Source organism: Hyperolius riggenbachi, chromosome 7 (genome assembly GCF_040937935.1).
Source record: "Hyperolius riggenbachi isolate aHypRig1 chromosome 7, aHypRig1.pri, whole genome shotgun sequence".
NCBI lineage: Eukaryota > Metazoa > Chordata > Amphibia > Anura > Hyperoliidae > Hyperolius > Hyperolius riggenbachi.
Genome location: NC_090652.1, coordinates 39769808 through 39796733, shown reverse-complemented (window position 1 = coordinate 39796733; position 26926 = coordinate 39769808). Strand labels below are relative to the sequence as shown.

The window sequence follows — 26926 nt, the reverse complement described above, 5'->3', positions numbered from 1 at the left end:
TGGAAAATCAAACAAAAGAGCCATTTCTACATGCTGAAAGTGAAAGGACAAAAGTCGTTCCGGGAGGCCTAACGAGCAGGTGAGCGCACAATCTGCAGAAATGTACTTTTACATCATTTTCTACGTATGATGCAAGCTTAAAGGGGACCTGAAGTGAAAGGGATATGGAGGCTGACATATTTATTTAATTTCAAACAAGGCACATTGCCTGGCTGTCCTGCTGATCCTCTGCCTGTACTACTTTTAGCCATAGACCCTGAACAAGCATGCGGCAGATCAGGCGTTTCTGAGAACAATCTGACTGGATTAGCTGCATGCTTGTTTCTAACTGAGGGCAGCCATCGAGGACTTGTTTTACAGATGCAGTTCTTGCCAGTCAGCACTTAGCTGATATTCAGTGATGTAATACAGAAACATTCCAGTGTGATGATTCAGAGAAGCCTTTACTCATTTATTATGGTGAGTCTCTGGTCAGCACAGCACAGTGTTCAATGTGGCCTGAATGATTCTTATAGTCTATTATTGGTTTACTTACATACCACTGCACAGTGGCGTAGTGGTTATCGCTTTCGCCTTGCAGCGCTGGGTCCCCGGTTTGAATCCCAGCCAGGGCACTATCTGCATGGAGTTTGTAAGTTCTCCCTGCATCTGTGTGGGTTTCCTCTGGACCCTCTGGTTTCTTCACACATTCCCCAAAAAATACAAATAAGTTAATTGGCTTTGCCCTAAATTGGCCCTAGACTACAATACATACGATGCATAAACGTATGACTATGGTAGGGCCCATCTGAGGGACAGTTAAGGGACAAGACAAAATACTCTTGTACAGCGCTGTGGAGGATGTCAGCGCTATATAAATAATAATGCTGCTGCATCTCCAGAGCCACTGTACCAATACAGGAGCCTGTGCTGCCTTACCCTGATGACTTTGTGAAGAACACCCTGTATAGAAAAAGGGTATGATCACACAGGCAGGGACAGCAGCAACACAGTGTGGCGCTGCAGGTTAAGTTTTGCATTGCGTCAGGTACAGGTAAGCATACAATCAATGAAAAGTATTATTTACTGTTAAAGTGTACCCGAGGCGACATGTGACATGATGAGATAAACATGTGTATGTACAGTACAAAACATATTAATAACCAGGCTGTTTTACTTGCTTTATTTTGCTGCCTGAAAGAGTAAATATCTAGGCTTGGAAATGACAGCTTCTGTCTTGTTGGTACCTTGTCACACACATCACTGATAAGCAAATTACAACCGTAAAAGTTTTCCTGGCAGAATACAACTTCTGAGGGCAGGGAGAGATAAAACACATGAACTATTGACCTTTTTCTAACTCTGGGACATTTAATAGACTACCACTGATTACAGACCATGAAACACTAAACCTACTTTGTAATTGTTTAAATATTTAAAAAAAACACCTGGGATACTTCAAAAAAGTCATTTTTAGGAGTAGAGGTTCGTACACACGTCTGACTTTAACAAACTAGCGGTCATCAGACCCGCCCGCGGGGCGGCAGTTCTAACCCCCACCAAGCGGATCAGTCAAAACCAGCCTTATCAGCCTGACGACAGACTGTACACACCGGCAAACTGTTGTTAGAACGGCCACCCCGCATGCGGGTCTGACGACCGGTAGTTTGTTAAAGTCAGACGTGTGTACGTAGCTTAGGAGGATAAATATAATTGCTTATCTCATCAGTTTATTTTCACCTTCAGTTTCCTTGGCCTTGATTCACTAAAGGGTGCTAAGTGTTAGCACGCCAGTGAAAAGGCACTTTGGATGCGAAAATGGCCGATTCACACGCTAATATGCTCGCAAAGTTTAGCGCGTACTTAGCACGCGAACATTGTGACGTTTCGCGCGCACCGTGCAGCCCTAAACTTTGCGCGCGATCTGTAACAGCTTTAGACGTGCAAACTACTTAGCACCCTAGTTTGCACGTTCAAAGCTGTTCGTGAATTGAGCCCCTTGAAAGCAAATCTGTAGCGAAACCAGTGTTAGTTACCTGGTAACATCCTTTTTAGTAACCTCCAGGACAGGTCCACCATGAGACGACATAGGCTCCTCCCAGGAACAGGAAACGTCCAAATTAGAGCACTCTATAAATTTAAATCCAATCCCTCCATCACCAGTCAACTATAAGAACTGTTAACCGCTTAAAGAGGCATACTCAAATTATTGTACACATTCATCTATACATATATCCCGTTATCCGGGTGGGTTACGGACCTGTCCTGGAGGTTACTAAAAAGGATGTTACCAGGTAACTAACACTGGTTTTTCCAGTAACCTCCAGGACAGGTCCACCATGAGAAGATGAGCAAGAAATCTTACCAATTCTAGGGTGGGCCGACTGCCTGCAGAACCTTTCTCCCAAAGGATTGTTGTCTTGCAGTCATCAGATTCACCCTGTAATGCCTTGAAAAGGTGCACATGCTTGTCCACGTAGCGGCTCTACAAATTTCTTCTGGCGTAGCACCCGCTCTGTAGGCCCATGATGTAGCAGCTGCCCTAGTCGAATGAGCCCTAACTGCACCTAGTAAAGTAGACCCTGCCAACCTATAGGCTTCTTCTATACACAATCTTATCCACTTGCCTATAGTTCTTTTAGACATCTTCATGCCCTTAGTAGCTCCAGATGAATTGATAAATAGAGCTCTTGACTTTCTAAAGTCTGCTACTTTGTCCAGATAAGCAATGAGACACCTCCTAACATCTAAGGTTGGTTCTTCATTGAAGGAAGGTAATACAATCTCCTGAGATCTATGAAAGCTCGTAGCTACCTTAGGAAGGAATTCTTCACATGTCTTTAATATCACCCTATCATTAAATATTAGACAAAAGGGTTCATCACAACATAAAGCCTCCAATTCGCTCACTCTCCTGGCTGAAGTGACTGCTACTAGAAAAACAATTTTCATCGTTAACTGCCTTAATGGAATCTCTGATATTGGCTCAAATTGGTCTCCCTTCAAGATCCTTAATACCAAAGAGAGATCCCAACTCGGAATCCTTTTATTAATTATAGGTTTTCTTCTTTCTATGGATCTAAAGAATTGTATGATCAGAGGGTCATTGGCTAATTTCTGATCTAAATAAGTTGATAATGCTGTAACCTGAACCTTTAAAGTACTAAGGGCAATGTTCTTTTCTACCCCATCTTGCAGGAATTCTAATACGGTTGGTATTGTCTCTCCTGAAAATCCTGACTCTTCTTTCCACAAATTGAAAGTCTTCCAGTACTTTAGATATATTTTTCTAGTTACCTTCTTTCTACAGTCGAGGAGGGTACTAATAACTCTCTCAGAGATCCCTTTCTTTCTTAAAGGAGACCTCTCAGAAGCCAGGCACACAGGTTTAGATTTGGTATATAACTTATACTTCCTTTCTCTACCTGCGATAGAATCCTTCTGTGGGGCAGCCTTATCGGACCTTCTAGTCTCATCTTCAGAAGAATCGGATACCAGCTCCTTCCCGGCCAATCCGGAGTTATCATGATCAAAGTTGCTCTGCTCTGCATTAACTTTTGCAAAACTCGAGGTATTAGTTGGATTGGAGGAAACGCATATGCCTTCCTGAATGTCCACTTTTGACTGAGCGCATCTACCGCCTCTGCTCCCTCCCTTGGATTCAGGGAATAGAACCTCTTGCATTTCGTATTTGTTCTGTTTGCAAAGATGTCGATCTGAGGCCGGCCCCATCTTTTGACTAGATTCCTGAAGACTTTGTTGGATATCTCCATCTCTGAGTTTGATAGTCTGTGTCTGCTCAGGAAATCTGCCATGGTATTCAAAGATCCTTTCAAGTGGACTGCGGTCAACGAGAGAAAGTTTTCCTCCGCTATCAATAGAATTTCCATCGTTAGGTCTAGAAGCTTCCTTGATCTTGTTCCCCCCTGACGATTTATGTAGGCCACTGTGGTGGTATTGTCTGTCCTTAGTTGAACATGATGCCCCCTCAGTGATTGCACTACCTGTACTAGCACTTCTCTCACTGCCCTTAGTTCTCTGTAATTGGATGACTGCTCTCTTACTAGCTTTGGCCAGAGACCCTGAAACATCTTCCCCTCTAAATGGGCTCCCCATCCTAGGAGACTTGCATCTGTGGTAATGTATCTTTGTGTTGGGATTGTCCATAATCTTCCTTCTGTTAGGATTTTTTCCGACATCCACCACTGTAACGAGTTTAGTACTGTGTCTGGGCATCTCACTTCTCTCTCTAGATCTTCCTGCTTTTTGTTCCATACTCCCATCATCCAACTCTGGAGCTCTCTTGTGTGTAACAGTGCCCATTGGATGGCAGGTGATGTTGATGTCAGAAACCCTAGTATTCTCATGACCTCTCGTATTGTCAGAATCGGGCTTCTTATACAGTCCTGTATTAGGTTCTTTAGCTTTGTCACCTTCTGTTCTGTCAAGTACAGTCTTCCTTTTTCTGAGTCTATTACCACTCCTAGAAACTGTATCCTTGCCTTCGGTTCCAGCACTGACTTTTCCCAATTTACTATCCATCCGAGAGTCTGTAGCTGCTCTAGTACCCTCTTCGTGTCTCTTTTTGCTTGTTGGTAAGAGTCTGCTACTACTAATAAGTCGTCTAGATAGGGAATCACCATGATTCCCTTCACATGTAAGTCCTTTATCACTTCTCCCATTATCTTTGTGAAGATTCGAGGGGCTGATGAAATTCCGAAGGGAAGGACCTTGAACTGAAAATGTTGGATTGATTCCTTTTCTTTTATTGCAAACCTCAGAAACTTCTGTGATGATTCTCTTATTGGAATGTGCCAATATGCATCTCTTAGATCTATGTTCGTCATTACACAGTTGGGGGTTAGTAAGCTTCTTACAGAGAAGATTGATTCCATCCTGAATCTTTGGTAAGTCACAAAAGGGTTTAATGGTTTCAGGTTTAAAATCAACCTGAATTTCCCGGTCGGCTTCTTTACCATGAATATGGTCGAGTAAAACCCCCTGCACCGTTGATCGCACGGCACAGGAGCTACCACTCCTTCCTCTGTCATGCCCTTTACAATGCTTTGCAAGGCCTGACGCTTTTCTTTGTCCTTTGGAAGAGGAGTGGAAACAAACCTGTTTCCCGGAAGCGCATGAAATTGAATTTTGTACCCCTGACTTATAAGATTCAGGATGAAATCGTTTTTGGTTATGTTCGTCCATTGGGAATAAAATCCTGTTAGACGACCCCCAACTCTTTCTTTGGCGTCACTTTTTCTTTTGGCCTTCTGGGTTTCGAAAAAGAAAATTCTTTTTCGTTCCCTCTCTGTTGATAGCCCAGGGTTTTCTTCTCTGCTGAGGTTTATCCCTGTTTTCTTGCCTATTTCTTCTAAAGAATCTTTTATTCTGAATATATTTCTTCTTTTTAGGGAACCCCTTCTTTCTATTGCTCGTTCTTTCTAATATTTCGTCTAGTTGGGCCCCGAATAAAAGCTCCCCATCGAAAGGTATGTTACATACCCTAGCCTTAGACGCCTGACTGCCATCCCAATTTTTTATCCATAAATTACGTCTGGCAGAATTAATCAGGGCTGTCGTTCTAGCATTTACCCTTATGTTTTCTGCAGCCGCATCAGTTATGTAGTCTGTGGCTTTTGAAACCACCTCAAGTGACTCTAAGATCTCTTCCTTAGATGCCCCTCTTTCTACTTTCTCTTCTACTTTTTTAACCCATAAAGCTAATACCCTCGATACACATGTTGTTGCCGCTGCCGGGCGAAAATTTGCTCCTGCTGAAGTCCATGCTTTCTTCAGAGCGAATTCTACCCTTTTATCCTGTGGATCTTTAAGGTATCCGAGGTCTTCAAATGCTAATTCGTTGTCTTTATTTACTTGAGAAAAAGCTGCGTCTAGCTTAGGACACCGGTCCCATATCTTGGCATCTGATTCTGTAAATGGAAATCTTTTAATAAACCCCTTCGACATAAACAACTTCCTATCCGGGTATCTCCATTGACTAAGGATAGTATTCTTAGTAGATTTATGTACCGGGAAAGTAAGGGTCTCATCTGGTTCCATTCCCTGGTACAATTTATTATGCAGTGACACTTCCTCAGATTTCTTTGTCTCAATTTTTAAGGTATTATTAATTGCCAAGATAAGCTGGTCAGTTTCATCTGCCGGAAACCTGAACCTAGATACTTTCTTTATATCTGACTGACTTTCAACACTTTTAACTGAAGATGCATCGGAATTGTCTCCGTCATCCTCCTCTCCTTCCTCTTCCATTTCCTCTTCAGAGGAAGAAATAATAGGTCTTTTACTGGAGGATTTACTTTTACTTTTGCTTTTTGCAGGCTGTACGGGATAAATAGCATCACTATCAGGTGTAGGAGTTACAGGTGCTGTCTTACTAGGGCCTGCATTGCCAGTATCTATAGGCGGGGTCATGGCAGCAGAGAAAACCTCTTTTAATGATTTAATTGTATCAGACATCTCTTGTTTAACTGCTGACATAATCTCCTCTTTTAATCCCCCTGATTGTTCCTGAATCAGTTTTACAAAACAGGGTTGGCAAAACTGCTTATCGTAAGTATGGGCAAGTTTTGTGTCACAGAGCGGGCAACGCCTCCTCGGCCTTGAAGGGTCAGCAGACTCTGTGCCCTATAATAAAAACACAATAAGAAAACCAAGTGTCACCTGTCTGTCAAAGCAGATAATTGTAAAGCCACACCCTTGTGATCAATGCCAGAACGTGAGGAAAGAAGCTTCCCTACCCCAGTTAGGAGAAAAAAAGGTACTTGTATTGCAGAACATTATACAAATGACCTCAAATAAATCATCATAGATATATGTGAGCCAATAAGCTAGAGAAAAAGGTGTCACTTTAAAACATATTGCTGCAGAGACCACCTTAATAAGAATAAATCATAACAACATAAAAACATAGCTTGCTATTGTTATATCATATTACAGACCTCAGACAGACATAATATGTAAAATCTTAATGTCTATATAGAGACCTCAGATCAGACGCTTAAGTGGCCAGGAAACTGTTTTAATATGACACTAATCAAAAACAGACCTCAGCATAGACGCGGAGCAGGGCGTTAGGCTCATACCGTAAAGGTCCCCAAGCCTTCCGCCACCTTACCTTTCCCGGCTCCTGCTTAGCGTCCATCCTGCTCCGCTCGCAAAACGAAATGCCGAGCAATGCAGGCTTCCGGCGTCTCTTCCCCACGCTTACCGGAAGTGACGTCACGTAAGGGCGGAAGTACGCCAACGAGCGCCGCCATTGAGGGCAAAAACCTTCGCCAGCCCTCCGGAGGCCCAGTCTTCCCCTCGTCACTTCCGGCGCGCCACAGCCTCCGCCACCAGGGAATCATGGACGCCGTACGCGTCCTCGGAACTACCACCACCCGGGCAGCCACGACGCCATGGAGAAGGTAGTAGTGTTTCCCTTCTCCTTCCACAGGACCCCCATCCTCTCCAGGCAGGTCCCCATGCGCCGCCAACCAAGGTCCCCAGCACACCTGGCTAGACGGACCGGCGAGCGACATAGAGTACTCTTTTCCCTGGAACAGGAAACGTCAACTGGTGATGGAGGGATTGGATTTAAATTTATAGAGTGCTCTAATTTGGACGTTTCCTGTTCCTGGGAGGAGCCTATGTCGTCTCATGGTGGACCTGTCCTGGAGGTTACTGGAAAAAATAAACTTATTAGGTAATGAATTGTACTGTATGTGTAATTTGGATAATACATAGAACATTAGTAGCAAAGAAAAGTCTAATTTCTAATTTCTGTATTTTCAGTTATATAACATTGCATCAGACTGTCACAGTCGCAGTTTAGAAACCACATTCCATCTTTTTAAGTAAACGTGAGATGGGCTATTTAAAAGGTTTTATTCTTACCTGGGGCTTCCTCCAGCCCCATGAGCAGCGATGCGTCTCTCTCCATCCACCCGAGTGCCTCTGATCACATGGTATCGGTCTCGGTAATCTGTCTCAGTCGCGCCAGCTGGCTATTCTGCGTGGACCTTCCGCGCATACACAGAAGAGCCGACTGGGGCGACTGAGGTTACCAGGAGAACGGAGGCACTCAAGAGGACAGCAAGGGTACACTTTAAGCTGCAAAACAAATTAGAGCCAATTTCCCTTTGCACTTTCCTGCAGTAAAACCTTATCTCAATCTGTATCTCACTGTTTCTTGGCTGTTTGAAGCAAATCTTAAGTGAAATTGCATGAAAAAAAATAAAAATAAAATACATGGGTGGTTAAATATTTTTACAGCAATTAAATTTCTCCTGATACTCCTCATCCGCCCAAATCCAGAAAGAAAAAATGGTACTTCCTGCATCAAGATGGCTGTGACCTTTGAAGAATTTCCAGATCACGGATTTCAATGTGCAATGGACTCGTACATTGATGATTAATAAACACTGCGCCACAGTTCAGAATATCAATTAGTGATTTCACCAGTGCCTGAGGTCGCTACAGAAAGTCCAGTTCAGGATAATCAATTTGCAAAGTTGCTGCTGCGCTCTCCAGACCTGTCCGTCTCCTATTAGTTGTGCAACCTGTAATGAAATGCTTCACATAGGGCAGTAACGTTCTATACATAGAATAACATAAATCTTTTCATTCCATAATCAAAGTCCACCAAGTGAAAAACTCCGCTGCCGTGATCAGTGATATCACTTAGTGCTCAATAGGTGCCACTTCCACCGCAGTATATGCCAAAACGCTCACCAGACGTTGCCCACCTCAGAATGCAGGTGGAAACGTCACTTTTGGCCCACTGCCAGTCAATGCCACAACACCAGGTTACTGTAAATCTTCATTTAATCCGATAAAATCAGCTCCATAAAAAACAACATATAAAAATGACATAGCGTGATACTATTAGCATCAATCTCCGGGCGCATCAACAAATTGCACTTACGCGTCCCGGTGTTTTGTCAGCATGTAACAATCTCCTCTGCCAATGCCCATTCGCTTGTGTGCGGGGTGGACGTCCGCGGTGGTACGGGAGATACAGGGGTCGGGAGATACAGTACGGACGAGCGACACACACCCTGCGGTTGAAGGGAGGACCAGGAGCGGTACCACCGCGGACGTCCACCCCGCACACAAGCGAATGGGCATTGGCAGAGGAGATTGTTATATGCTGACAAAACACCGGGACGCGTAAGTGCAATTTGTTGATGCGCCCGGAGATTGATGCTAATAGTATCACGCTATGTCATTTTTATATGTTTTTTATGGAGCTGATTTTATCGGATTAAATGAAGATTTACAGTAACCTGGTGTTGTGGCATTGACTGGCAGTGGGCCAAAAGTGACGTTTCCACCTGCATTCTGAGGTGGGCAACGTCTGGTGAGCGTTTTGGCATATACTGCGGTGGAAGTGGCACCTATTGAGCACTAAGTGATATCACTGATCACGGCAGCGGAGTTTTTCACTTGGTGGACTTTGATTATGGAATGAAAAGATTTATGTTATTCTATGTATAGAACGTTACTGCCCTATGTGAAGCATTTCATTACAGGTTGCAGGATAAAACTAGCACAACTAATAGGAGACGGACAGGTCTGGAGAGCGCAGCAGCAACTTTGCAAATTAATGGACTCGTACATGCCACAGCGCCACCCTGCTCCTTGACCCAACTGTGCACGGAGCTTGGGCAGGCTGGTTGTGCATGCAGACGAGCACGCGCACAGATTGATGGTGTGGTAATGATGACAATAAGGGGGCAGAGATGGGCGGTTTTGAATCAGAGCTACGGAGACCGGCTCTGCCTCTTCCTGTGCCCACAGTATTCAACCGAGTCATTGGCCAGCTTCTTGGGGATTTGGGGGTGCAGGAGGTGGGGGGGGATGTATAGCTGCAGGAACACAGCAGAAGGTGATGGGAGTGTGTAAGCAACACATTTAAGTTTTAAAAAGGTTAAAAAAAATCACTTTAGATTTGCTTTAAAGAGACTCTGTAACAACATTTTCATCCTTATTTCTTCTATCCTATAAGTTCCTATGCCTGTTCTAATGTGCTCTGTCTAACTGCAGCCTTTCCTAATTTCACAGTGACTGTATTATCTCTGTTATATGATCTCATCTTCTCTCCTCTGTCAGGCTGAGGCACTCAGACTGGAATGTGCTGTGCTGCTTGTGATTGGATAGAAGTGATACACACCCTCTGCAGGCCCCCTGAACACTCTGTATGACTCACACACTTTGCTTATGTGAGCCTATCACAAGCTGGTTAGTTTGTTTGTAAACACTGCCTAAAACTGGCAATTACAAGCCAGGATTCCAGCAGGGAGTGGCAGAAACAGCACAGAGGGTCCCAGGAGAACATAATGAATAGAATGGTATGCTTTTGTTGTTGTAAGAATTTTAGAGTACAGATTCTCTTTAAGTTTTTCAGAAAACAGTAGAACAATTTTTGAAACAGAGGTGCCAGCTTAGAATAAATAATAATTAAAAAAAAGTTTAAAATAGGGAGGCAGTGGTGGACTTACCTCACCCACGTAGACATAATAGTCTAAGTTCACTGAAAAATAATTTCTTTATTCAAGGTACCCCACAAATTATGCTTAATGAATAAAGAAATTGTTTTCCAGTGAACTTAGACTATCGTGTCTACTTGGGTGAGGTGAGTCCACCACTACCTCCCTATTTTAAATGTTTTTTTTAATTATTTTAATCTAAAATTTGTTTCAAAAATTGTTCTACTTGTAAGTCCACGCTTGGAGGGGTGTTACCATTTTTTTTCTGATCCTACGGAGAGGGACATTCTTAACCCGAATGGGGTCGGGTCTAATCTCCCCACCTGCCATTACAGTGGTTACCAGTGGTAACCCAACCTTGTGAGTATAAACTCATATACTTACCATTATAAATTGACTGATTTGACACACTGCACTGCCTGGGCTCTCAATTTCTCTTTCTTTGAAGTTTTCAGAAAACAGGACAGAGTTTGACCAAGTAAGTCACTCGCTCAGAGAAGCTCTTTTGCCCAGATAACTGAAGTTTTTTTTTAACTCTTCCTAGAAGAACGCTTACTGGAAAACAACATGAGACTCTTTTCTTTACTACTAAGGCTCTATTGATTATCCGTACTGCATATAGATACAGGTCATTATCTCATAAGTTTATTTTCCCTACAGATTTGCTTTAATATGCATGTAGTGGGGTTTACCATGCCGCAACTCGCATACCGCACTGTGAACGCCGCATTGGTGGTGCATTGCAGTGGGATAAGCCACGTTACATAGCGGCCATTACACTGAATTGCAATGCACTTCTGTGAATGTGGCCTAAGTCAGAGGAACACCCTCTAGATTCATCTGTGTGTGTCATTCCTCTTGTCAGTAATGAGTGTAGAGGCGCACAATATATTTTGACTACGCTCTAATAGGTAAGTAAAAGATAATCTTTCCTCTCCAGATGAATAACACCAATATGATTGCAAACATTTTTATTCAAGCACAGTTGTTAGGATGACAACACGTTTCACAGGTCTCAACCCGCTTCTTCGGGTCAGTTACAAAGACTAGAGCCTAAAAACGAGCCTATTTACTCAGCTAAGTATTCACATCAACATTAAAAATCATATAAACCACAGCCATAATCATTAAAATAACATAATTCCAATAAAACCATTCCAGTCTATCAACAACATTCTAGTTTAACTGATTACCGTATTTTTCTGACTATAAGATGCATTTTTTCTTCCCCAACAGTGGTGAGAAAAAGTCACTGCGTCTGATAGTCCAAATGTGACAACGTACCTATTTGGCAATGTACTTATCCGGGTGCTTGTGTCAGCAGCAGCAGCAGCGTGATCTGGTGTTCCTGTGTGGCAAAGGTGCAGCCGCTTCAATGATCTGCAATGCCTGCCCGCAGAGGCGGGACAAGGTCCTCCAGCACCCAAGGCTGAGACAGCAAAGTGCGCCCCTCCATCCCTTCCACCCCAGCCGTCACACACTTATTGCTATTAGACTAAGAGGTGCCACAGGGCTCACAACCTCCCCAACACCTTAATATCTAGTTATCTGGCTTGCAGTCACTGCTATGTATGCCCTTTTCTTATTTCTTTCTGCTTCAAACACAATTAGGAATGACAGCTGAATGAATTGTGCGCCCCCTCCTACACTGCGCCCTGAGGCTGGAGCCTCTCCAGCCTATGCCTCGGCCCGGCCCTGCCTGCCCATCTTCTAGCTTGTCCCCTGTGCGGCAGAGCAGCACAATCAGTGTACACAACTCCCCGTCCCAAGCGGCGTAGCAGCAGTCGCTGTAAGATCTGCAATACTGGTCCTCTTCTCAGCGTTTTTTTGTCCCTGCATCAGCCCTGTGTCAGAGTAATCCAGGCAGAGCAGGACATCTTCAGCCCTGGGCCGGTTCTCTCTTGAAGTAAGGTGAAACATTTGCATTAGGCACAGAGATTCCAAGGGTAGCAGCATGTTTGCACTGTGTGTTTACACTTAGAGCATGCAGTCAGAGTAGGAAGAGAAGCGAGAGGAGAGCGAGTGAGGTGAAGAGGTCATCAGTGGGGAAAAGCAGCTTGTTGTGCTGCATGAGGAGTCTGACAGTGAGCGAGGAGGGGGGAGGCAGGAGAGCAGCAGTGTTTAATTTGACTTGCACAGCTGAAGGGAGAATGGTGGCACTGCTGTCCTGACTGAGGAGGAATGGAGGAAGGCCGACTGGCTGAGGGTGAGCAGTTTGTTTGTCACAGACTTGCAGCCAGCCAGCCAGTGTGTTATTGTGTTGAGCTGCAGCATGTCATGTCTCAAGTTGTTGCATATGCTTCCTTGCTGACTGGAGCAGAGTAAATTGTTGGGTGCTGTGCGATTATTCCAAATTGAGGGGAGGGGGGGAGGGTATCTGTGCACCCTCACAAGTTTTCCTCAGGCAGCAAAAAGTCTAGAACCGGCCCTGTTTCAGCCACTATACTCTCAGTCTTCCGAGACCTCCGTACTGCCTTGCTTAGTGGTGTGACCCCATGACACTGACGCACATGTGCTACAGGTCATGAGAGGGCAAGAGTAGGGATCTTATGGCCCGTACTCACGGGCTGCAAAAATCGCCTGTCGCCAGCACACGTGAGCGTGTGGGCGACAGGCCGGCAACAGCTTCTCTCCAGGTCCCTCCGCGTACTCACGCGGAAGAGGGACCAGCGGCGAGACGGAAGCTGTCGCCGACGTTCCTCCTCCCCCCGCCGGAAGCTCCATAAACCTCAATGGAGGTTGCTGTCGCTAGTCCGCGTACTCACGCGGACTAGCGACAGTTGCGGCGGGGGGGCAGCGGCTACTGTCGCCATGCGATTGAAAGTTTCAATCGCCTGGCGACATGAGCGACGGGCGACAGTTCAGGGTGCGCGCGCGTGCGGCGGCCCATACTCACGGGCGACCTGTCGCCGCAACACGCGCGCGCCGCGTGTTGCGGCGACAAATGTCACTCGTGAGTATGGGCCATTAGATCCAAAGTCCAGCCTGAGGCCTTCTACCTGTAGCTACACTACTGGACATAATTACCACACAATTGCAACACAGCCACTAGAGGGCACTTTCCCCTAACATTCATTCCTGATGGACAATGCATGCACTTCAGAAGCTAGAAGATTATGAATTAGAGCTGGCGAACTAACACTCATTTTACTTGTAACCAGCCTCCATTGATATCAGTGGGCAGCTATTATCAAATTACCCTATTGGGCAAATTCAACAGGAGCATGCACATCTATGAATGTAAAGTAAACAAACTCATTGCATTACACAGATTACATATGCTTTCCAACCACATCACAATACTTGTTAACAGGGCCGAGGCATAGGCTGGAGAGGCTCCAGCCTCAGGGCGCAGTGTAGGAGGGGGCGCACAATTCATTCAGCTGTCATTCCTAATTGTGTTTGAAGCAGAAAGAAATAAGAAAAGGAAATACATGACAGTGACTAGAGATTAAGGTGTTGTGGGCCCTGTGGCGCCTCTTAGTCTAATAGCAATCAGTGTGTGATGGGTGGGGTGGGAGGGATGGGGAGGGGCCTCTTAGTCTAATAGCAATCAGTGTGTGACAGCTGGGGTGGGAGGGATGGAGGGGCACACTTTGCTGTCTCAGCCTTGGGTGCTGGAGGACCTTGTCCCAGCTCTGCTTGTTAATACGCCCATTGGTTCTCCGGTTTGTTATGGACATTGGGACTATTTCCATCAGTCTTACATAAAGTTACAAAAATGCTCTCTGTTGTGTTCCATCAGCTCTACCACCCTATCAGACAAAGCATTTTACATCATCAGAATGAGGGAGCGAACCATCAAAATAGTGAGAAAACACTTGAAGAGACTTAAAGGGGAACGTTTAGAAGAATTCAAGAAAACTTTTTGCAAAATGAAGGCACCGCGAGGTCGCGAGAAAATACAGCCCCGTCACCTGAAGGATAAACCGGCTGAAGAGACGGCTGAGGTCATCATCGATTGCTACACTGTGAGGAACGCATCGGGGCTCATTACAGCTGCTCTGAGGAAGATAAAATGTAACCAGATAAGGATTGAACTCCAGAGAGACCTAAGGAAAGGTGGGAGACTACAAAGTTCCATTTAACAGGCTTAAAGTGGAATTATACTCTAAAAATGAACATTTAAGTAACTATTCTTACGTAAATAAAAGAACATTTGTAAGCATTCCCTGTGTGTAAAAACCATTTTTTATGTACCTAAGAGTAATTACTGAAATGTTAGTTTTGGGAGTATCAACCCATTTTTAAGGATAACTTTACGTATGGTCATTATTGAAGTTATTTGTTTGACCCTAAAATGTGTCACAGAACTAAATTGGACCCCTCACTTTGGATTTCCAGCTACTACAACATTCTCTCTCTCCAGCACATACTGGCAGTTGTATACAATACTTCTGTCTTCTCCTGGTTACTAGGCTTGGCCAATGAGTCACAAATAATTCAGAGTTGATGCAGGATTATGCAAATTTATGAATCTGATTGGTCCGTTTTCAAGCTCCATAAATTTGCAGACACAATTTACATAATCCTGCATTAACGCAGGATAATTTATACCCCACCAAATAAACCTTTTAAGCTACTAAAAGATGTTAAGAGTGGTGGCTCCTGGTGTAAGTTCCCTTAAGGCCCAGGACCACCCGTTTTATATAAACAACTAGATGGACATCCACACCCACACACCTGCATCTCTGGTAAACTTCTGTTAGCCCATAAGATTTCCAGGGTACACTATGTGGTTAGTGCTGGTCACGCTGGTTTGTGGCTTGATTTTGTATTTAACCACTTCACCACTGAGGGGTTTTACCCCCTGAGCACCAGAGCAATTTTCACCTTTCAGCGCTGCTTCCATTCATTCGTCTATAACTTTATCATTACTTATCGCAATGAAATGAACTATATCTTGTTTTTTCCGCCACCAATTAGGCTTTCTTTAGGTGGGACATTATGCCAAGAATTATTTTTTTCTAAATGTGTTTTAATGGGAAAATAGGAAAAATGTGGGGAAAAAAATAATTATTTTTCAGTTTTCGGCCATTATAGTTTTTAAATAATGCATGCTACTGTAATTAAAACCCATGAAATGTATTTGCCCTTTTGTCCCGGTTATAAAACCATTTAAATTATGTCCCTATCACAATGTTTGGCGCCAATATTTTATTTGGAAATAAAGGTGCATTTTTTTCATTTTTGCGTCCATCCCTAGCCCATAGTTTATAAAGTAACAGTGTTATACCCTCTTGACATAAATATTTAAAAAGTTCAGTCCCTAAGGTAACTATTTATGTATTTTTTTTAATTGTAAATTTTTTAATTTTTTTTTAATTACAAAAAAAAAAATGGGGAGTGTGGGAGGTAATGAGTTAATTTTATGTGTAAAAGTCATTTATTTGTATGTGAAAAATGTGTAGGGTGTAGTTTACTATTTGGCCACAAGATGGCCACAGTAACTTTTTGTTTTAATGCGACCTCCAAGCTTCCTTCCGGAAGCTTGGAGGAAGTATAAGGAGGCTGGACACGTGAGTTTTTTCTCACAATGATCGCGCTGCCCATAGGAGAGCAGCGGATCATTGCGGGGCTTAGATCAACGAACGGGAATGGATTTTCCCGTTCATTGATCTCTGGGCGAGCGGGCGGCGGCGTGTTTACTAGCGGCGGGCGGCGTGTTTACGAGCGGGAGCGCGGGCAGCGTCGGGAACGCGGAAAGTACGTATTTCTCCGTCCCTGGTTGTTAAAGGATGGAAAAAGGGGCGGAGAAATACGTACGCGCGGGGGTAAAGTGGTTAATATATACTGACATAGGTGTACCGATTCAAATTATCTCAGTTATGATGTCTTACGGTACCATTGGTGTATATGCTTGTTTTGACAAAACCTCTGTATTTTTGTTTTTCATATACCTTGACTGTTGTATCTCATATATCTAATTGGAAATCAAAATAAAAGAATCTTTAAAAAAAAAGATGTTAAAGAGACACTGAAGCGAAAAAAAAAACTATGATATTATGATTTATATGTGTAGTACAGCTAAGAAATAAAACATTAAGATCAGATACATAACTCTAATTGTTTCCAGTACAGGAAGAGTTAAGAAACTCCAGTTGTTATCGCTACACAAAAAAGCCATTATCTCTACGACTTTTAAAAGTCATGGAGAGGGCTGTTATCTGACTTTTATTATCTCAACTGTAAGTGGACTGTTTACTTTTCCTCTGCCAGAGGAGAGGTCATTACTTCACAGACTGCTCTGAAAGAATCATTTTGAATGCTGAGTGTTGTGTAATCTGCACATATTAGAGAATGATGCAATGCTAGAAAAAACACTATATACTTGAAAATAAAAATGAGAATATTTTCTTTGCTGCTAATCTTCTAGTAATTATTCATAGTACACAACCAATTCATTATATCATATATTCTTTTTCGCTTCAGTGTCTCTTTAAGAGGTGGAACAAGGGGTCGGGCTTTGAATGGCAGTGGGTGGGGCAATCGCAGTCTGTAGTTGTGACGTTAGAAGCCCCTCACTTCAGCCACTAGAAGGCCCCACCTCCTGTCAATCTCCCAGCATCCTGTGGTAGTCAGAAGATTACATCACTTTTAATCCCAGTGGGCATTTCAGAGGCACTAGGCCCATAGTGCCCACATCCCTGCTTTTTTTGCCGGTGATCAGCAAAGCGATGTATCAATGTATATCTATAGGACCATTCTCACTGCAGCGTTTGCGAATGGTGTAATTCACAAACGCACTGCATTGCCCGTGATCGCAACGAGAATTGCATAACACCATTTCCTGAAAATTTGTAACGCAAATTGCATTTTACGTTCTGAATATGAGCCAGCTAGAGGCTTCCAATTACTGAGGTAAGTATCTCCCTCCCAATCCATTCCATAACAGGTTTGCTTTAAATCTATTGTGAATATTGGAGTTAGTTTCCCATGCATTACTGTAGCTGCTTCTGTAACTATTCTTGGTTTGGTGCAGATTTACATTAAACAAGAGACTTCTTCCTCCTTCCAGGTAAAAAGGAGAATCAGAAGAGAAGACGCAGACGAAGACAGTCAGCAGGTGAGTAGAATCTGCAGATACCAGAAATGACACCCAAGAGACCTCACTGTGATCTGCAGTAATCATTATCCAACTCAGTGGAGGCCACCGATGGCAGTGGACACTCATGCTAACTCATTCTAACTCATGCTAACCATGACCAGTGGACACTCATGCTAACCAACATTATCAATAACTATGGTTTTGGGATATAAAAGTTAAGCCTGTGTATGTGTCTGTAGGCAGTGAATTATATCGCCCAGGTAGTTTAGTGATTTACACTTCTTAGGAAGGGGTACAGGAAGCAGAAGGAATGGTCCGCTACACTGTATATGTACCTGCACTTTTTTTTCAGCAATGCCAAATCTTGGCATCATAATTTGTTGTCTCTTTTTTCAATTTATTGCTCAGAAATAGTTGTTTAGTGTGATCCTTTCCTACTGTGGTCTGTTATTTTTCATTCTTTAATTTCATGTACAAAACCTCAGGGCAAACCTTAGTGATTCCACACGAGCAGAGACCAATCTTGGAGCCTGGTGGCAGCACAAGACCAAATTATAAAGCCTTAGAAAACGAAGTGGCAAAGGATGGAATATCAACATCTACACAAAACCTTGGCGAAGAAAAGACTGAAGATACGAATCCCAGCTCAGGCCAAGAATGGGTACATCATGACGTTACAAAACTTAATGATGATCAAGATGAAGGAAACAATGACATTTTAAGATTTAAACTTGAAGAAACAGAAGTTTACATTCCAGTATCAGAGGCCACGCAAGTAGGAAATAGAGCCCTAATGTCTTTGTCACACCAAGATGTTGCAAGTCTTGAAGAACGTCGGAACGTGATAAAACATACAGTCCTAACACCAAATATTAAAAAGGAAGAAGAAGAATTATTTCCAGACCAGCAACCCTCAAACTGTAAAGCATCATGGCAGACACAAAACCCAGGACCAGGAGATGCAAATGATGATGTCTCTGGTGGTGAACAAATGGAAGACCAGCTAGAAAATAAAGTTCCTGGACCTAAGCCGGCCAAAGAGCCAGCACAAAATGGCATTAAAAGACCGAAGCAAAAATCTAAGCAGAAGAAAAATGCAGTGGCAAGACCAAAGCTAACCCGCCAGCAAGCTAAAAATGGTAATGGTATTGACTGAATTATGTTATTATAAATTTAGACTGCTTACTCAAACAAACTAGTTAACAAAATGTAGCCAGGGGAGTAACAATAGCCCCCATGACCCCCACCATCCTGAAGGGGCCTGGGGGACCCACTTCTGTACTTAAGCTACAGAGCAACAGTGGCAGCACCATAGATTAGCTGCCTTTGGTGTCAGGACAGATCCTCCTCACTCCTCTTCAGTGTACAAGTGCAGTACAGCTTATCATCATGCTGCTCCAGTATCACTAGCAGTCACATGGGGTAGGCTGTATGGCGCTTGTACACTGAAGAGTAGTGAGGAGTATCTGTACCACTCTCAGAAGCAGGTAATATATGGCTTTCTGCAGTAGGAACTTATCAAAGGTCCTCTTCTACACTGTGGAAACAGTGTTGGAATGGGAGGTGGAAAAGCTGAGGAAATCCACTTGCTGGCCAAGCAGCAGTAATCAGGTGTTGCTGCTCACGGTGAAGACTTGCTGCAGGTTTCTATTGGGAGTGATAACACAGGGTTACTGCTGCTTGGCCAGCAGGTGGATTCCCTCAGTTTTTCCACCTCCCAGTCCGACACTTTGGTTATGGTGTAATATAGCACAGCAAACTCAATGGTTAATGAATCAGGAGTTAAACAATTGGGCCTCAGTTAAGCATTACTGCATTAGGTAATGCAGAAAACAGCTGATTTTACAGATCAACTTGCCAAATGCCAATTTCCTAAACTTATTACCACACTGAAAAGTAAAATTACCGACTAGTGAGGTCGACTAGTGTGCCGACGAGTGTATCTATGTTTAATTTTTAAGCTCCTAAAGAGCAAAAATATAATTTAATTAAGGTTGTAAATGTAATATTGAAATGAAGTTTATCAGGAACAACTTACTTTGAGTGATTAAGTTTTGTAAATAGAGCCCTAAAGCATTTGGTAGAGCAAATTAAAGTGTTCAGTACTTATCTCCAGCTTTAACCAGACGGTAATCTCCATGCACTAAAAGTTGACAGATGTAGCAGAGGGCCAGTAGGGAAAGACACAGCCATACTTCTCACCCTAATTTGATCCGATACTGTGGAAGGCCAGGAATTTAAAGCGGATATGAAAAACTAACTATAACAAGTAACTTGTCTATACAGTATATCTTATCTAAAGTTTAGATAGTTTACACAGCATATCTAGCTGCAAAAGTTTAAAAAGTGTATGATTGTTTATTCCTGTGATACGAGGGCAGCCATGTTCTTTTTGTCATATTGTCACAGGCTAAGGGCTGTGTGTAAATTCAGTCCCCTCTCCTTCTCCCCTCTGCCTTTGAAATCAATGGCTAGTAACACCTCCCCCTCCTCCTGCCCAGACTGAGCTCCTGTTAGCCCTTGCTAGTGTCTGAAAATGCCTTGGCACTCTGAAAAGCTGTGGGCGAGGCTTGTTTAGTTTATAGGGAATTCAAGTATTAAAACAAAAACAAAAAAGTATTTGGCTTGAGGAATGCCCTATAAACTATAGGAAAGGGACACAATTATGCAATGAGTAAAAGTTTACCTCGGATCCACTTTAAGAATGGCAGAGCAGGAGAAGGAGACATTTAAAAAGGCTTTTCTGTGTCCCTTTAGATCAGGGATGTCAAACTGGTCCTACGAGGGCTGAGGTCCTCACACATTTTTGACACAGCTCAAATTAATTGATGGGACTGAATCAGGAAAGGCGTGGTCCATCAGGTATAACACATTCCTCTCTTTCTCAGTCCATCCTAAACACTGGCATGGATCTGGCCCTCCAGGCCTGGAGTTCGACACCTGTACTTTAGATGTACACATCTGTATACTGATACACAGAAGAGCTCTCTCTAGTTAGCAGAGATGCACATCTAAAGGGATGCCGGGGACACTGGACAGAAAATAGTATGGCTCATGCACAGACATGTAAGAGAAAACTGATAGATTGCTGCCTGACCTGCTCAGTGAATTGAAGCATGTTTTTTTTCTATATTTTAACAAACTTGTACCACATGTGGGAATTCTTAGTGAATTTGGAAAAAAAAAAAAAAGTGTAAAATACCAAATGTGGTATAGCCCTTAGTGAATTGAGGCCATGGAGTCATGTACCAGGAGTGAGAACCACTGCATGGCTGCTATTTCATTGACCATTACATAACCAATAAAAACCACTGATATGTAATGATGGGCTCACGAGTACATAACTAGCCGAATTCATCATTCTAATGAGACTTAATAGCCTCAGGTGTGCGGCTGGGAGACAGGGGGTTAATTACCCAGATGTCCGGCACTTCTATGCGTATCACGCGCTCGCACACGTCCAATGGGACGTGTTCCATGACTCAATGCCGCGCACTTCCTCCTCCCAGCTGGAAGCCGCACACCTGAGGATATTAAGCCTCATTAGAATCATGAATTCGGCTAGTTATGTACTCGTGAGCCCATCACTACTGATATGAGGAAAGTGAGGACTGGAAATTCTGTCTAGTTACAGATTACTTTTAAATAAACCAAGGCCAGGATTAAATCATAATTTATCATCTCTGATGATCACCAGCCCTGGAGAACCTTAAAGGGGAACTTCAGCCTAAACAAACATACTGTCATTAAAGAGACACTGTAACCTCAAAAACCTCCCCTGGGGGGTACTCACCTCGGGTGGGGGGAAGCCTCGGGATCCTAATGAGGCTTCCCACGCCGTCCTCTGTCCCACGGGGGTCTCGCTGCAGCCCTCCGAACAGCCGGCGACAGACCCGACTGTCAATTCAATATTTACCTTTGCTGGCTCCAGCGGGGGCGCTGTGGCTGCTTTCGGCTCTGAATTAGACGGAAATACCCCATCTCAGTCGAGTCCGCTCTACTGCACAGGCGCCGGAAACTTGCGCCTGTGCAGTAGAGCAGACCCGACGACGATCGGGTATTTCCGCCTACTTCGGAGCCGACAGCCGTCAGAGCGCCTGCACAGGAGCCGGGAAGGTAAATATTCTATTCCCACAAAGAATTGAGCCCTAGAAATCACTGTCTAGTCATATCCACTGACAGTGCTACCCAGTAAATGGTGATAATTTCTGGGGACTAGGATCAGCGATCCGGGGGTAATCTATTTATAAATGAAAGAAAAAGTAGTCCCCTCCTATCTGTAGTAGGATAATACTCAAGCCACAATAGTATTCAATATCAATGTATTAGTTTATTTAGACAACAACAATCTTAAAAACACTTTAAAAACATACTGAGGATCCCCTGACCTTTTGCCATCCATAAATTCCTTTATATTGCAATGTAAAATATTAGTATATAGAGTGTATTTTTGGCCCCGCTCAGCGCAGAAATGGTCCCGGGGCCGTCAGCAAGCCGACACAGACTGAGTACTGTAAAAAATGAGAGGCTCCTCTGTTGAAAGTATACAATCTATAAAACACAGCAGCTAAGTAGCTGTATCAGCATTGCCGACAGTCCAGGGAACCCCAATCAAAAATTAATAAATAAACTTGTGGAACTAACATAAACCACAATATGCTGGCTTAGCAATGTGCAAAATACAATTGAATAAAGTGCTAGGTGATACAGTTAATCATGGTTTATTTCATTAAACATCAATGAAAGTGCAACAGGTGTATAATAATAATTAATAAGGTGCAAATGCTTGTCCCAAAGTAGGGATCAGAATCAGTGGTGGTACATATAGAAAAGAAACATGATATAAGATAAGGGAAAAAAAAAAAAAGGATCCCCGTGACCCCATCCCTCTCTGCACCAGGGTAAGCTCCGTTCAGCTGCCATTACAACGTTGCTCTCATACTTAGGTGGGATGCTTCTTTACTTTCTTTGCTGGCCTTGATTCATCACAAGTGGTTTTCTAATATCGGCTGTTAGGCCTAGTGCACACCAGAGCGGTTCTGCTGCGGTTTGCGATCCGCTTGCGGGTGCGGATCCGCTAGGGTAATGCATTTCAATGGGCTAGTGCACACCAGAGCGGGAGGCGTTTTGCAGAAACGCATACTCCCGGGCTGCAGCAGATTTTGGATTGCGGATGCGTTTCTGCCTCAATGTTAAGTATAGGAAAAACGCAAACCGCTCTGAAAAACGGCACTTCAGAGCGGTTTGCCAGGCGTTTTTTGTTACAGTAGCTGTTCAGTAACAGCTTTACTGTAACAATACATGAAATCTACTACACCAAAACCGCTACACAAAACCGCAAAACGCTAGCTGAAACGCTGCAGAAAAATAAGAAAAAGCGTTTCAAAATCTGCTAGCATTTTGCGGATCTGCTAGCGGTTTTTGGTGTGCACCAGGCCTTAGAGGTTATTTTCTTGCTTCACTACACTTGGTTCTTTTTCATGGAAAAAAACTCCTTTTTTTTTTCCCCCTTATCTTATATCATGTTTCTTTTCTATATGTACCACCACTGATTCTGATCCCTACTTTGGGACAAGCATTTGCACCTTATTAATTATTATTATACACCTGTTGCACTTTCATTGATGTTTAATGAAATAACCCATGATTAACTGTATCACCTAGCACTTTATTCAATTGTATTTTGCACATTGCTAAGCCAGCATATTGTGGTTTATGTTAGTTCCACAAGTTTATTTATTAATTTTTGATTGGGGTTCCCTGGACTGTCGGCAATGCTGATACAGCTACTTAGCTGCTGTGTTTTATAGATTGTATACTTTCAACAGAGGAGCCTCTCATTTTTTACAGTACTCAGTCTGTGTCGGCTTGCTGACGGCCCCGGGACCATTTCTGCGCTGAGCGGGGCCAAAAATACACTCTATATACTAATATTTTACATTGCAATATAAAGGAATTTATGGATGGCAAAAGGTCAGGGGATCCTCAGTATGTTTTTAAAGTGTTTTTAAGATTGTTGTTGTCTAAATAAACTAATACATTGATATTGAATACTATTGTGGCTTGAGTATTATCCTACTACAGATAGGAGGGGACTACTTTTTCTTTCATTTATAAAGGGAAGGTAAATATTGACGTCATCTTGTACGGAGGGCTGCAGCGAGACCCCTGAGGGAAGGACGGCGTGGGAAGCCTCATTAGGATCCTGAGGCTTCCCCCACCCGAGGTGAGTACCCCCCAGGGGACGTTTTGATGTTACAGATTCTCTTTAAGTTACATTAGTTATATTAATTAAAATAGATAGGTAATATAATCTCTTACCCACCCTGTTTTAAAAGAACAGGCAAATGTTTGATTTCATGAGGGCAGCCATGTTTTTGCTTGAAAGGAGGTGACAGGGAGCATGAGACACAGTTCTAACTGTCCTGTGTGCTGATCACCCCTCCCAGTTGCTAGGCAATGCGAATAACAACATAGGAAATGCCATCATGCTTTGCACAGCATCAGGGAAAAAAAGCCCGGGCAGTTTTCTTTGATGGGTAGAGCTTAGCTTAAAATGCAGCTAAAAATGATGCTTTGGTAAGAAAAACAAAGTTCTGATGCTGTGAAACTGTTAAAGAAACCCCAAGCCTTTTCAGTTCAGCTGAGTAGATTTTTAGTCCGGAGATTCACTTTAATAAATCCAGGTATAAGTAGCCATGTTCCCATAATCTCTTATGAATGCAGGGGTGGAAGCCTCATTCCAGGTCCAGAGCAGTAACTAGTATTAGGTAGAAGGATCAGGGCACATAATGTAGACAGTGCATACACTTACTTATATTTATTCTATTCTTACAGACGGGAAGCACTTTGTGGACATTTACCGGGCAGACTTAATAGATAAGGTGACTACCATAGATCCCGTTTTAGACGTTCTCTTGGATAAAGTTATTCTGACAACAGAACCATATGATATTGTGATGAAGCAGAAGACAACTCAAGGCAAGATGAGGGCACTCTACACTTACGTGAGGTCTTGGGGGATCGCTGAGAAGAACACGTTTCTCAAGCTCCTCAGTAAACACAACCCGCCAGTGATCAAGAATCTCAAAAAACAATCAATGAAAAAGTGAGGATAACTGTATTGTGAAATCAGTTGGGTGCCCTGTTGGTTGTTCCTGTCACGGCATTAAGAGCAATGTCATATGAACTTCATTAGAGACTGTACAGTACTGTGAAGGCCTTATGTCTTGTTTTGTTTTTAAGATTGTTGTTTGTTGTTTTTATTTCTTAATAGTGTAAAGTGGGGTTAAAAGTTTTGTTTTTTTATTGGGCAAGGGTGGGTTGGGGGAAGGGGGTTTTAGGTGGGTTTTAGGAGGCTAGCTGGACCCAGTGTTGCCAACTCATCCCTTTAATTACTGACACATATGAACTATACAGGTTTCATGGCTAGGTAGATGCAGGTAAGGCACTGATTATGTGTAAGTAGCCCCAGAACCTGTATAACTTAAATGTGTCAGTCATTAAAGGGATGAGTTGGCAACACTGGCTGGACCTCTACATAGTATTAAAATTGGTAGTCACATGGACAAGAAATGTGGGACAGCAAGTAAAACCCAGTTGTGGGTTACAGACATTAGATAATAGTAATTTGAAATGTCCAACAAACTACTGATTTAGTTGTTGTGATGTGTGTACACTACAAAGTCTGACCAGTTTTAAATAAAAATCATCAACATTTTCAGCTTCTTTTATTGAGTTCAGTGTGTGTGACACACTGCTGTCATGTGACTATAGCACAATCCGATGCAGGCTTGGGGCAGTCTAGATGCCTGGACCCCAACCTGTAGTCTAGGGGTTGCTTGAGGCCCTTTGGTACTCACCCCATGGCCCTCAAATCATTTGCTGTGTGTTTCACAATCCAATACAGGTGTGGGACAGCCGAGGTCCCAGGTGCACAATTTGCAGCCCAAGAGCTGCATATGGCCGTTTGGAACTCACTTTTTCAAGCTACATAAATTTGCATAGAAAACATTCATAATCCTACATCTATTCAAAAATGTTTTCCTTTCATTGTCTGACCAGTGGCCACCCCTCCTAATTACTCCTACTGCAAGGTAGGAGCTTATGGATGGTCTGTACTTCAAGAACAGTGTTGCCATGATTGCAAATAAGTGCAATTTGACCATACTGTCAGTTTGGAATAGGCGTACAAATTTAAATAAAAATAATTTCAAATAAAGTTACATTGCAAAAACATTTGTGCTGCACCACACTATGTTTATGATGGTCCTAGAGGCTAAAATGAAAATAATGATCGCGCTAGAGAGTAAAATGAAAATAAAAATTTAATGTGCAGAGTGCACTTAAGGTCATTAGGTGGCAGCAAAGGGCCTCAAGTTTCCCAGTACTATACAATTACTACCGGTAGTACAGAGTGAAGTTTGTATAAAATAACTATATACAGTGGGATGCAAAAGTTTGGGCAACCTTGTTAATCGTCATGATTTTCCTGTATAAATCACTGGTTGTTACAATAAAAAATATCAGCGAAATATATCATATAGGAGACACACACAGTGATATTTGAGAAGTGAAATTAAGTTTATTGGATTTACAGAAAGTGTGCAATAATTGTTTTAAAAAAAAAAAAATTAGGCCGGTGCATAAATTTGGGCACTGTTGTCATTTTATTGATTCCAAAACCTTTAAAACTAATTGGAACTCAAATTGGCTTGGTAAGCAGTGACCCCTGACCTACATACATACAGGGGAGGACTGGCCAGGGGGGAAGGGAGGAGATTTCCCCCCAGGCTGCCTCTCATTTAACCGTTTCGATAATTATTATCGAATTGGATGAAAATCTGTACGGCCACAAGCATGCCCAATCAACGATTCTACTGATTTCGGGTGGAAATTGGTTGAATGTATCGATCTGAGATGCTGGGAAATCTCGGGCCGATGTGGTTGATCAAGTACGATAATCACAAATGATGAACGCGACGGAAACCCTGGCTGTTGTCCCTCAAAATGTATTATGTGCCCCACGGTGCCTGTGCATTTATAATTAACCTGTCACACTGTCCCTTGAGTGTCCTTGCTGTATCTCTGCATTGGCGCCCCATGTTACTACCGGCATATAGCATGTGGGGCATATGTGGGATGTCATTTGGGCTTCCGCTGCCGTGAAAACGGGCCTCTAGTTTGCGTTTTCCCCCCAGGCCAAAAGGTCCCAGTCCTCTCCTGCATACATAGGTGAATCCAATTATGAGAAAGAGTGTTTAAGAGGGTCATTTGTAATTTTCCCTCCTCTTTTGATTTTCTCTGAAGAGTAGCAACATGGGGGGTCTCAAAACAACTCTTAACCTCCTCGGCGTTCTATTGAGATCGCCAGGGAGGCTGCGGGAGGGTTTTTTTTTTATTAAAAAAA

The 26926-nt window shown here is 43.1% G+C and overlaps 1 protein-coding gene across 1 annotated transcript; it reads left to right on the top strand.

The window, feature by feature from the left end:
* LOC137525485 (uncharacterized) lies at window positions 1-25237 on the top strand. The gene is made up of 5 exons (XM_068246596.1): window positions 1-79; window positions 14215-14531; window positions 17488-17535; window positions 18003-18656; window positions 24355-25237. Exons 2-5 carry the CDS (start codon window positions 14255-14257, stop codon window positions 24627-24629), a joined length of 1254 nt encoding a protein of 417 aa, XP_068102697.1. The 5' UTR covers window positions 1-79; window positions 14215-14254; the 3' UTR covers window positions 24630-25237.
* Window positions 25238-26926: the final 1689 nt, after the last annotated feature.